Genomic DNA, 13,511 nt, shown 5'->3' on the forward strand with positions numbered 1-13,511 from the left:
CACCCCTTATATGTACTTTTTCTGCTCTTAAAAGAATGCAGCTTGATCTGATTATAGTCGGGCTGTTAAGGTGAGAAATTGCTCACTTTGTGATAGAAGCATGAAATTTGGCAGACTATAGCTGAAGTTGAGATATATATATAAAATTCTAGATATGGGGGCGTTTCAGATTCGGCTTCTAAACCCTGGAATACGCGTGTGCAAAATCGGCCCAACTAATTTTTGTTTTCAAGGTATGAGATTGCTTACAAAAACACGACATCGATTGAATGTCTCCCTCACGAAGAGACATCTTGTTCTCAAAGACATCACGTGATTAGTCACATGACAATACTGTATCCATCATGTGGCTTAAGTAAATAAAAAGGCTGCCAGAACAACATTTTTGCAGTTCCAAGTTTTAGCTGTTAATATGGATGCTTATTTTTTTCCGCGGTGCAGTTTCCATCAAATCCCGCGCTCTGATTGGCTGGCGAGCGGGTCCGTATCCTACGATACGGACCCCAGTTAGGGACCTCTGGCAACTCGCTCGTTCACAACAACAAACATAGTAGCAATTTTTGTCAACATTAATTTTTGCATTTCTCAAGAGAATAGCATTAATTTTACAGCATGGATAGCGATAACGACAGTGTTCACAGCGAAAGAGTTTTACTACCCTGAGGAAGAAGAAATAAAAGAAAACATTTCAGGAGAAAGCTAAAAACCTCTAACTGTTGCTAACGCCGAGCAAAAACATGGCTGAATCCTGAATGACTCCTATTTGTATAAATAGGGGACGACATAGGCGGCAAAATGTAGTTTTTCCTGCCATGGAAGTGCACTTGTATACCGAGGAGGAAGCCATTTGCATTACAGCCGTGAATGAGGATTCAAAATGGCGGCTCGGCTCGGTTTCCCCTTTCGGGCGCTCTCGTTTTCTGTTAGAATTTGGAAAAGAAAAAATATATATATATTATTTACCAGCTTAAGGTCGGTCCGTATGGTGAAATACCGTGACCTCGGCCCAGAGGGCCTTGCTCAGTACTTTCAAGACCTCGGTCACGGTATTTCACCATACGGACCTCCCAGCTGGTAAATAACACACACACACACACACGTGTGTGCGCGCGTGCGTGCGTGTATATATATATATATATATATATATATATATAAAAATTGTGTGGGTATATATATATATATATATATAGTGTGTGTATGTATATGTGTGTGTTTTTTATATATATATATATATATATATATATATATATATATATATATATACACACACACACACAATTATATTATACACACACAATATACACATACACACACAGATACGTGTGTATTTTTATATATTATATATAAATACACACACGTGTGTGTATATATACACACGTTATTTACCAGCTGGGAGGTCCGTATGGTGAAATACCGTGACCGAGGTCTTGAAAGTACTGAGCGAGGCCCTCTGGGCCGAGGTCACGGTATTTCACCATACGGACCGACCTTAAGCTGGTAAATAACACACACACACATATTATATATATATATATATATATATATATATATATATATATATATATATATATAAAAAAATCGTGATATCAAAATAAAATCATGTGATATCAAAATTTCATCATGTGATATCAAAATATTGAAAAAAATACCTCTCGTCATTACTGGTTACAATCGCCGCCACGGACGCATAAAGAAAATTTGTTTAGCCTCATTTTCACATGTGCGTATTCCAGGTAAGCCGAATTTGAAATGCCCCATCTCTAGAATTATTTTATAGATCAACTTGAGCTAGTGTGACAAATTTCATGCTTCTATCACAAAACAAACAATTCCATGTTTTTTTTTTGCTTAACAGCTGGACTATTAGTTACCAGCTGCCAAAAAACAGACAGACAGAGCTAGTAGCCCAACTGGCAAGTTACTCTCCAGTTGTGTTACTATACATTACTGACTACACTGGTCAATTTTCTAACTGCCATACCGTTATGTTATTTTCTTTAAAAAAAAAAAAGTCTATGATACTCCATTAGTAGTGCCATTTCACAGCTGTTTTTATCTGCCATTGTTTTGGCAGCTGGTCTGAATAAGCAAGATTTTTCTGGACAGCAATCTGAGTCCAAGGAGCTCTGCATCTCTCCTCCTGGAAAGCCTTTCCCATATCATTCCTGTTCCACTCGAAGACCTGATTACATGTCGAATGATTCTATGTGGTGCCTTTAATGGAGAACCGACGTCATTTTTAAACTTGCTTTATTTCTGAATTAACGTGGTGTTCAATTACGTTTTCGGATTTAGTAACCTTATATCGTGACTCGTATTGGAAACTAATTGCAATTAAATATTATACTGATCGACCTTTTCGGTTTCTAGCCATGTTGAATTTAGTTCGTTTGGTCCACGGCAGGCGTCGCTCATCCGCGCGATCTTCACGAGACTTCGAAACGTCAGGTGTCAGTGTTGCCATTTTGAAAACTGTTTTCCAAACGAAGTATTGCACAAAAACAAGTTTAAATGGCGATTACTGCCTACTTTTTTCCAACTTTCCTGACTGCTATCCAAACAAACAAAACTTCCGGACTTGTGCGAGACTTCGAAACGTCAAGTGTCAGCCAGGTGTCAGTGCTGCCATTTTGAAAACTGTTTTTCAAACGAAGTATTGCACAAAAACAAGTTTAAAATGACACCTATTTTTTCCAACTTTCCTGATTGCTATCAAAACAAGCAAAACTTCCGGCTTAATTACATCAGCATTCGAAAGAGGGTGCGCGCGTCTTTTGACAACATTGGCCGCTTTGATTTCCACTGTACGTTTTACTTCTGTCCTACGATGTCTCGCACAGGTCTCAATGAATCTCGTTTACAGCCATCGCTTTGACATTATGGACTGATGCGTTACATCGCATATTTCAAACACTCATAACTTGCTATAGCGGGGGCGTCGTGGCTCAGGTGGCTAAGGCGCCATACCATAAATCCGGGGACCTGGGTTCGATTCCGACCCGAGGTCATTTCCCGATCTCTCCCTGTCTCTCTCTCCCACTCATTTCCTGTCCTGTCTCTACACTGTCCTATCCAATAAAGGTGAAAAAAGCCCAAAAAAAATCTTAAAAAAAAAAAAAAAAAAACTTGCTATAGCAGTGACAAAATAGCGATCAAAAATGCATTCCGATATTTAATAAAATGAGGAATAGAATTTTGATAATGATAAAACATTTGCATTCAGTTCTCCTTTAAACAGGATAAGGATAAAAAGTCGAATAACCACACAATCTCTTTACCTGGGAGTGAAACTTTGAGATAGTGGTGGTCTCGATGTCCTTCTTTCCAAGGATCTCCATCTTGACCGGTGTGTTGGGGAAGTTGAACGCAAAGTAGTCCAGGAAGTCAGGGAGGTAGGCAGCAGCGCCATGCACCACAGAAAGTGCATATCGTGCTGCTCCTTTGGAAATTTCACTAAAAGCCAGCTCGAGGAACTCGCGAGCAAACCTCTCCTTCTCCCCCGGTTGCAAGAGCGAGATTTCATCAGCATACGCATGCAGGATGGACGCCCCACCGTTGGGCTGCACCTCCTCGTGGAGGAGCCTGCGAAAACACGAGCTTGTCTTCAGGCATGAGCTGCGAATGGAGTGGTCCTGGTGCGAGAGGAAAGGAGAGCCTGAACCCTTGTTCGAGCCAAGGTGACGGAGTTCTTCTTCTTCTTTGATGTTGGCGAGGACAGTCTTGTCATCGGTGAACGAAGAGGAGTCCTCGGTCTGGATCTCCTTGTCAGATGTCCGTAATCGCTTGCTGCATTGCTCGTCTTCCCGGTGCCTCTTCTTTTTTTTCTTCTTTTTCAGCAGGTACTCCAAGGTCTGAGGCTTTCCATTCTCATTATTGGGCTCTGGGAAGAGATCACATGTTATTGGAATAACGTTTAAGTAATCAACATACGATATCTTGGTGCATTCCACCAGTTACATGGTAAGTAATGACCTCCGACACGTACTTTACTCTCTCTCAGGGGCTTCAAAGCTTGGGAGAATAGCAGGGTACAAATAATTTACAGCAGGGTGCAAAATAGTAAAATGTCTGCCAGTGGCAGACATAATGCACGCAAAGTGTGCAGGGGGGGGTTCAAAGGGGGGTGTGCCCCCCTTTGGGCACGGAAAATTTTATGAAATGCACTGAGAAATGGTGACCTCTGGTAACTTTTAACAGTGAAAATAAAGGGTAATCAATACTATTTGGAAACCTGAAATATGAAACCATACCTCAGTCATTTTATCAAATTTCAGAAATATTTGCAAACAAACACATAAAAAGTAGTCCGATTGAAATCCACATATGGATGATATAATAATTTTAAGTCTGATGTGCACTTTGACTAAGCTAAAGGCCAATTTATGCTGACAACCCAGTCCTCGCAGATGGCATCGCAGATAACGTCTGCGTAGCCCCCCCACCTTCGCAGACGCTCTGCACGCACCTCCCAAAAATTGTGACCACCGCAGAAGCCTCGCAGACAAGAGGGCTCTGATTGGTCCACTCTACATCCGCTGTACACGCACTTCCGCTTCCCTACTTTCCCGGTTTGGTTTGTTTTCACGACCGCCATTTTTAAAAACACGAGCGAAGATGGAGCAGCATGAAGAGCGGTTGATTGAGGAAGTACGTACATCTATACGACTCCAGTTCTAGTCATTATTAAAAAAAAAAGTTCTAGTCATTATAAGTATCCGGAGGATAAACACTCCACTAACCACACCCACCAACAACTCTTAGCAACTTCGCGCCCCCTTGCGTTGTGGCGGTGAATAACATCGCGCACGCCTACACTCCCCGCTCAACGATAAATTACAACTGTCTGCGAAAAGCTATCTGCGAAAGCCTTGTCGCAAGAGCATGCAGAGGCCTTAAGGTGACCAGTTTCTCCAGATTCTCTAATACTATTGAAGAATATGGTGAAATCTTGAATACAGATGAACAAAACAACTTCAATTATAATCAAAATGTTTATTTTTTGGCAGTCAATAAACTGTTACATAAAATGCAGCTACATGTACTTCATCAGCTGACTTCATCGTTAGTAAAAAACAGCAGCTAGCAGCACTCATCGACAGTCTCAGCATTTCTATTGAAAATAACTTTTATCCAAATCTCATCAACCTAATCATGTGTGTGTACGTACGTACATACATACAGAGAGAGAGAGAGAGAGAGAGAGAGAGAGAGATGCAAGTACGAGTTTTTCATGGGGTGGGATGGTTTGGAACAGGCCATCTAAAACTGGGATAACATTTACCCGGGACGGGTATTTGAGGCGGGTCGTCTAGCTTAAGCTTGATTAGCGTTGTTACGCACGCAGTTTGTTTTTTCGAGCAGCTGTCAAACGCAGAGTCAACTTTACGATCTGCGATTATAATGTCTTAAGCAAGGCTGAGAAACGGTGGACCAAGACGTATTTATTTTTCTATATCAACACAATGACAATAAATTTGCATTCAAAACGTACTTACCTTTCCCTCTAGACCTTTTTAGCCACGCAGCCAGCATGGAACCGCTCACAACTCTCTTCGCTGCCATTTGTGAGTCACATGATGGTATGAACCATTCACAGTCCATGGAACACACTAAGGCCAAGTTTACATTAGACCGTATCTGTCTCGTTTTCTTCGCGGATGCACTGTCCGTTTACATTAAACCGCCTGGAAACGCCGGGAAACGGGAATCCGCCAGCGTCCACGTATTCAATCCAGATCGTGTCTGGTCCGGTGCTGTGTAAACATTGAGAATACGCGGATACGCTGTGCTGAGCTCTAGCTGGCGTCGTCATTGGACAACGTCACTATGACATCCACCTTCCTGATTCGCTGGCGTTGGTCATGTGACGCGACTGCTGAAAAACGGCGCCGATTTCCGCCTTGTATCACCTTTCATTAAAGAGTATAAAAGTATGAAAATACTGCAAATACTGATGCAAATACTGCCCATTGTGTAGTTATGATGGTCTTTAGGCTTGCCATCCTTCCACTTGCAAGTGGTGAGTGACTTGCGCACAGCGGCTCAGTCCCGAATCACTGCTCGTGCGCTTCACTCGCGTGCTCTGTGAGCTGCGCAGGGCCGGAGTGCGCACCCTCCAGAGAGCACTCGCTGTTCAGGGCGGAGTGATTTGGAGCGCAGCCGCTGAGGAGGAAGCGATGAGACGCACTGACACATTTCAACTTGCGTGCCGAATTAGTCATGTGATTAGCGTATCCGTGTATTGGCGTTGCTGTGTGCACGCGAATCGTGTATTGCTGTTGCTGTGTGCACGCTAATCGTTTTTAAAAACGTTAATCTGATGATCCGCTGATACGGTCTAATGTAAACCCCACCTAAGCCAGCGGTTCCCAAACTTTTTTGGCTGCGCACCCCCTTCTATACTCCAACCAGGTTGACGCACCCGCAGTTCCCCAGTTTCAAAAAACACACGCTTTCTTATAAAGGCAGCATCTTTAATCGTGCTAAAATGATAAACATCGTTTGCCACACCTGCAGGAAACCACAAAAGTGAAAAAAAAACCAAAAAAAAAAAAAACCAAAGCTTTCTTACAAAGGCAGCACGTCGTGCTCGAATGAGAACATCGAATCGCATTAACATATTATGCGCTCTCGTATTTGAATTAGATAGAATTTGATTGAAATGTAACAGTTTTAAAACGTTGCAACACAGTAAATGCGCAAATTCATTGCAAAGGGAGATCACATCGAGGCATGTACCGGTAGTCTACCAGCCAGATATGGGGAAAATATATGATTTTCATCCGGTGTTTAAAACACTAGCAACACAACCCTGTCATTACAAGGTTATGAAAATGAATTGAGAATGAATTTAATTGGCAAAAAAGTTAACATATAATAACAGTAAAAATAGCAATGATAATTATAAACATATGCATTTTAAAGAGATACAACAATTAAGGAGCATATCCGCTGCAATCCCGTCTCCCTCTCTTCTCTCCTCCTCACCAATTGCCCCCGATTCCTCCCTATCTATTGGGGTTTCTCCTTCATCCCTGATTTGTGGTGGCGCATTTATGCCGCTTTTCCACTACAAACGCGGCTGAGTCGGGCTGAGCCGTGCCGTGCCGAGTCGAGCTGAGCGGGGCTGTTGGAGTTGCATTTCGACTACAACCGCGCTGAACCGTGCTGGCTGGAAGTGGGTGGACACATTGGGTGGAGTTAGCGAAAGTGGGTGGACGTCACGTGATGTCGTTAAGCAGCGCAAACAGTGACATCAGTGAGCTTTTAAGCGGTAGTCTCACGACCCGAATAGTAAACAATAAACATAGAGGACATGGAGTCGTTAGTGTTGCTGGTCTTGGTGCTGTGGCTTGTTGTCACCGACAACGCCAACAGATACTGGCAAGAGTGTATAGATGAGGCGAGGCGCATAAGGCTCCAGAAATTCTCGTAATTCGTAATTATTCTCCTTCCGGGTTTGCGGTGTTTACAGATCCCAGCGTGCTCGCGGGGCGTGTGTGGGCATGTGAGGACACTCCTCCTCACCAATCAGTGCACAGGGGAGTGTCTGCTCACGCCCCCAGCCCCACTCAGCATGGTTTGGCTCGCTTCAGCCCCACTCCAAAACGGTGCGAGTTTTAGGGGCTAAGCAGGGCTGAAGCGAGCCGAGTCGTGCTGGTTTTTGGTAGTCGAAACGCGAGCCGTGTCGGGCTGAAGTGAGCTGAAGCGAGCTGAAAAAGGGTAGTGGAAAAGGGCCATTAGTTTTGCAGATTTCAACCAGTTGAGCATCGCGAATGAATGAATGAATGAAGCCACAAACTACTGCAGAACCGTTACGGCGTAGAAGAGTTAAAAATCGCCATTAGATTTTTTATCTTGCACACCCCCTAGTGGCAGCTCGTGCACCCCCGGGGGTGCACGCACCACACTTTGGGAACCCCTGCTCTTAGCCAATCAGAGTACGGCTTACATATGGCACAAGGGGCAGTAATGGCTGCGCTTGTGTCGAGGATGTAAACAAAGTTGACGCGGCAACGGACATACATGACATAGTGGATGTAATTTACGTTCACAACTTTTTTTGCCGTCAGAAATATTTAATATTAAATTTTGTGACTCGACTGACAATAGCCGGCGGCATAACAAGCCACAGACGGCGATTTCCCGCCGGTGACCGGCTACTTTTGAGACCGCAGCTCTCTCTCTAGTTAGCTTTTTTTTTTATTGGTAAGGCCCTGGTCATGCTACAGCTCATGATGGGTTTGCGAATACTTGGCGATGAAAAACTGATAGCATCGCCACCAATTATGCAATACACGACAAATGTTCTCCGAACTTCGCGAGTTGTTTTTGGTGCGTCCCCGCCTCGTGAGTGGCCAAAAACATCGCAAAAAATTTCAATGCATGCATCGAAAATTGGTAGCGATGTTTTCGTCTGCAAACTGAGCAGCAAATACTCGCAAATGGGTTTCTCAAAGCTCAAGGAACCTTCAAGTATTGAGATGCATTTGTCTCGAATCCATGTCCCTGATGCTCGCAGAAGCCTCGTCAACACAGCGGCTCGACATCGTCTAACCTTCGCCGAGACTTTAAAAGTGCATTTACGTTCAGGGATCCTTTGGAGCACATCGTGCGCACGCTGGGGACCCAGCCGTTATGGGAAACACCCGACGCTGATTTGAGTGCAATCAGCACGTGCATACAAGGACGCTGCTTTCACAGAGGCTTTGCAAATATTGAGTCAGGTACGCAGCGGGAGATGAATCTAAGTGCAGGAAGGAGTGTTTGTTAGCAGGCGTGATGTTTCCAAAAACAAAATGAGGCAAGGTCAGAGTAACAAAACACAAATGAAACCAAAAGCAGAGTCTTTAACATGGCTAGAAACAAACATGACAGTGATAAATAATAATACTTTGCAAAGCCTCGGTGTCCTTATATGCGCATGCTAATTGTGTTCAAATCAGCATCGGGTGTTTTCTGTAATGACTGGGTCCTGTGAGCGAGTAAAGGCGTGACGGTCAAATGTTCGCCTGCTGTATGACCACAACTTTTAGCTCGCCTGTATCGTCACCAAAACGCCTCGTTTTCATCAATAAGCCGTCGCAAAGCATCACGAGCTGTAGTGTGACCATAGCTTAAAGTGCATATCCTGGACCAATTTCGGGTTTTTTTTTTTATATGAAAGTATGTCCCTTTACACACTCATCCAGGAGGGTAATTTTGCACAAAGCCATCTGTCTACAGCAGAAAAAAATAAAATAACAAAAACGCGTCTGGAAAAATCCCAAGGGAGTCTGGAGCCAGATTCGTGACGTCACCTGAGGAAGCGCCAGCAGGCTGCGGCGAGCTTGCACGGTTTCAGTGCACAGCCTGTGTAGACCAAGTTTAGCAGCTAGCGATTTTGCATTGAAATATGGAATTGTCACCTGAGCGCAATGTTACTTCACCTTTGGATGAGGAATAGAATGAGATGTCAGAATTGGGGCTTCATCTGTTTGGATTTGATGATGATTCAAGTAGTGAAGACGACGGAGACGACACCGGGGACGTAAATAATACAGTTGTATTCTCATAAACAAACCAGCGCTGACGTAGGATTCAGAAGGAGGCGTCCTGCACGCGACGTCACAAAACTCAGTGTTTGCCGGGAAATCCAAATGCCAAGTTTTTTCAGAGGCGGACCAATTCGCCTCAAATGGCTTGATTTCAACTGAATATTTCTGGTATTGTGCAAGGTAAAAAAAATAAATAAATAAATAAATATATATATATATATATATTGCACAAAGGATGTTCAGTTTGAACATCAGAAGGGGTGTTCACATGGTAACTTTTACTCCGGTGTAGCACCGGGGCTGCCCCGGTAGAGCGTTCACACGGTACAAAGTTATACCGGTGTAGCCCCTGAAAGCTGCTTAAACCGGTGCAAATCTAACCCTGCTCGGGAGGTGGTTTAAGAAATTTACTCCGGAGTAAACGCTAGTTTGCGGGGCAGCACCAATATAAAATGGGACGTCTGAACGCTACAGGGGTAGACTCGCTACGCGCGAGGAGAGTTGATTACATACGGGCATTGCATAATTTGCATCCTGGTATTTTGCGCTTCCAAAATGGCGAATATCAACAACAACAGAACTGCGTGTCTTCCAGTGTTGCCAGATTGGGCGGTTTTAAGTGCACTTTGGCGGATTTGAACATATTTTGGGCTGGAAAACGTCAGCAGTATCTGGCAACACTGGTGCCTTCATCCACGTTGTTTTCCCGGCGCTTGGTGATGCCATGACAACCGGGAAAAGGAAGTACATTTTCACGTATGTGCATATTTCATTTCCGCATTATTACTATCGTATAGCACGGTCGCAAAAACTGCCGTGTGAACGCGAGTGGGGCTGCACCGGTGCTAACACGCTTCTCTCTAGTAAGCAGGGTTGTGATGTGTGAACGCTCCACAAAATGTACACCGGTCTAAGATATATTGCAACAAAATACATCGGTGCAGCATCGATGCAAATATGTGCCGTGTGAACACCCCTATAGTCTGACGGAGATCTTGCACAAGTCTACAGTAGATTTGTAGCAGTTATAAGTACTGCATCAGCTCTCCTATTACCATCATGTTTAGTTGCAATCATCTCTGTTCTTGTTGGAACTAGGAGCATAATAAACAGTCTCAAACAGACAGAGTATTGGTACAGCACTAACAATTCACCAAATCTTCGGCTCGGGTGACGTGTTTTCCGATCCGAACCGCTGCATTTCGTTGTGAACGTGTTAGAGTTTGTGAACATGCAGCACAAAAGCTCCATAGAGATGTTTCTCATAAGTCAATATCAGTAATCGAGCATTTCTGGAAGTGCACAGATATTGGTATCGTATCATGAGGCCATCCTTAAAAAAAAAAATCCGTTTCCTGTCCACCGGGTGAGCAAAAATTTTCAGTCGGGAGGGAGGGATTTATTTTTTTTTTTTTTAATGGATGGATAAGAAATCGCAATGCTGTGTTTGCTTTTTCTTTCAGTACTTTTTTATTACAAAAGCAGACACATTTAATAAAATATGACAGTTTAATCAACTGAAACTTGTACAAAAACTAAGTTAGCATTTTAAATGCTGACTGCAACATTTGCAAAACTTTTACAAAGGTACTTAAAATGTCCGACACACGGACTTTCTGTAGTTCTAAATCGAGCGTTAGGCCTAGTTCGGATGAAGTTGCACTATTAAAATGATCACTGAATGATTTGTTTTTCTGAATCTTTACTATTTTGTTGTTCGCTAGAATACCATTTTGCGATTTCACACTTAAGCAAATGTTTGAAAACTCCGGCTCTCCGTCCTTCATGGTGGCTGCCATTTTTTTATGCCGCACGGCGCATGCGCAGAGCTGATTCGAGTCTATATTCTGCACGGAATGCAGGGCTTTCCACAAGCGCCGGCTGCGGCCACACAATTAAGTCCAGCCGGCTACTTTAATGACTATTTTTGTAGCCCACAGGCTCTAAATATTAATTTTTGATTTTAATAAAATTAAATGTTTATCTAATGGACTGACAATAATGTCAAACTGAACCGCACTCATTTAAGTTGTGAATCGCGCTGTTTGTACCGATAATAACCACAAATTCCCCGCCGACTTCGTTGATCAAGGGAGAGTAACTCATCCACGGCCCCGACATGCGGTGTGTGTGTGTGTGTACGCGCGCACTCGGCGGAGGCAGTAGTGTGTCGGGGCCGTCGGAGGGAACAGAAGCAGAGATGACGCTTATTTTGTCTCCGGTAAACCAGACTTCTCTCGTTCAATTACGTGCTGGCATCAAAAGACACCGCTGGTTGTAAATGAACCCAAACTGAGTGGTTGGAGTGTATTTTCATACACAAATGGAGAAATGTTGGCTGAGTGTGTAATTGTGTAGCCCCACTGCAGACCGTTGTCGTTGTTAATTCATAGCATGCTCAGCTGCGTGAATGTGTCATGCACCGAAAATAAGAGATTTACAAGCCAGGAACGCCTCATGATGCAATACGCAAGAAAAGAAAGAAGATTTACTGCCATTTTACTTTGTATTTGAGTAAAGTGAATAAATAAATGGTCTGTGGAAAATACATTTAATCCTGGGAACTGCGTGTACAGGAGTTTATTTTGTGTTTACTCCCCCCGGCTGGCTACTGATTTGTCATGGCTGGCTAGTATGAGCCTTAGTGGAAAGCTCTGGGAATGCGGAAATGTCAAGTTTGATTTTAGATTTACGAACCCGAAAAAAATGTCGAAAAACTGGCGTTAAAAAAAAAAAAAAATTTCACCCGCACAAACGGCACTCACCCGGCCGGTGGACCGGAAACAGAACATTTTTTTTTTTTTTTAAATTTGTTTATTGGGCAACGGCAAAGACACAACAGAAGAACACATGCATATAGCCCACTTTTTTTTTTCCCAACAATGAAGAACCCCCCCCACACACACCCACCCCTCCCACACACACAAAAGAAAAGGGGGGAAAAAAAAAAGAAAAAGGGAAATAAAAAACAAAGAAGAAAAGAAACTTACAATCCAAAAAAACAACAACAATGATTTAAAAAAAAAAAAAAAAAAGCCTCAGGCCTGTGCCCCCTCCGGCTCAACCTCCGTGGTATCTATAATCGATAGAAGGGGGTCCCCAAGTCCTGCCAAAACGGCTTAGTGAACCCTTGGCAGAGAACCTGATCTTTTCCAGCTTCAAAGCAAACAAAACCTCCCTGATCCATCTACTGAAAGTAGGGGGTTCAGTACATTTCCATTTAAGTAAGATCAGACGCCTTGCCAGCAGGGAGCAGAAGGCCATACAGTGCTGGGCCTCACTGGAGAAAGGTTTGGATTGAAGGATTCCAAAAAGAGCTGGAAGGGGATGAGGTTCACTCCCAGTGTCATAGGCACTGTGGAGGGTCGCAAATATCTCAGACCAAAAAGTTCTCAATTTAGGGCATGACCAAAACATATGCATGAGATCAGCTGGAGACTGGTTGCATCTATTGCAGGAGTCTGCAACATTGGGGTAGAATTTTGACAATCTGTGATTCGTATAGTAGGTCCTATGTATTAATTTGCATTGGATTAACCCATGTCGTGCACAGATAGATGAGTCATGTACCAGTCTTAGTATATTAGCCCACTGGTCCTCCTCAAAGGTTAGGCCTAGATCTTGTTCCCATAGATTTTTCGTTTGTTGGGGGAAAACAGAGGTAATGGAGTCCAATGCCCTAAAAATGTGAAATAGTTGCTCGCTGATTGGGGTCTATCAAGAAGAGTTCATCCAATAAGGTTTGTGTAGGAAGATTTGGGAAGTCAGGGTAATTTTTCTGAACAAAGTCCCTGATTTGAAAAAAACGAAAAAGGTGTGAGGGGGAAAGCTTAAACTTGGTTGACAAGCTAGTGAAGGACATGAAAATGCCACCATCATAAAGATCATTAATTGAAACTATGCCCCTCTCAAACCACAACTTAAAGGCAGAGTCCATAATAGACGGTTTAAAGTTATGGTTACTTAGTATTGGTG

At 43.3% G+C, this 13,511-nt stretch overlaps 1 protein-coding gene across 1 annotated transcript in view; it reads right to left on the reverse strand.

Moving 5' to 3' along the window:
• Positions 1 to 13,511, reverse strand: part of LOC132896553 (lysine-specific demethylase 9) — a 139,448-nt gene that overhangs the window by 54,432 nt on the left and 71,505 nt on the right. The window contains exon 2 of the mRNA XM_060937470.1: positions 3,279 to 3,880. Within this exon, the coding sequence (XP_060793453.1) occupies positions 3,279 to 3,880 (602 nt within the window). The remainder of the gene's footprint in view (positions 1 to 3,278; positions 3,881 to 13,511) is intronic.

The sequence above is a fragment of the Neoarius graeffei genome, chromosome 13 (assembly GCF_027579695.1).
Source record: "Neoarius graeffei isolate fNeoGra1 chromosome 13, fNeoGra1.pri, whole genome shotgun sequence".
Classification (NCBI taxonomy): Eukaryota; Metazoa; Chordata; class Actinopteri; order Siluriformes; family Ariidae; genus Neoarius; species Neoarius graeffei.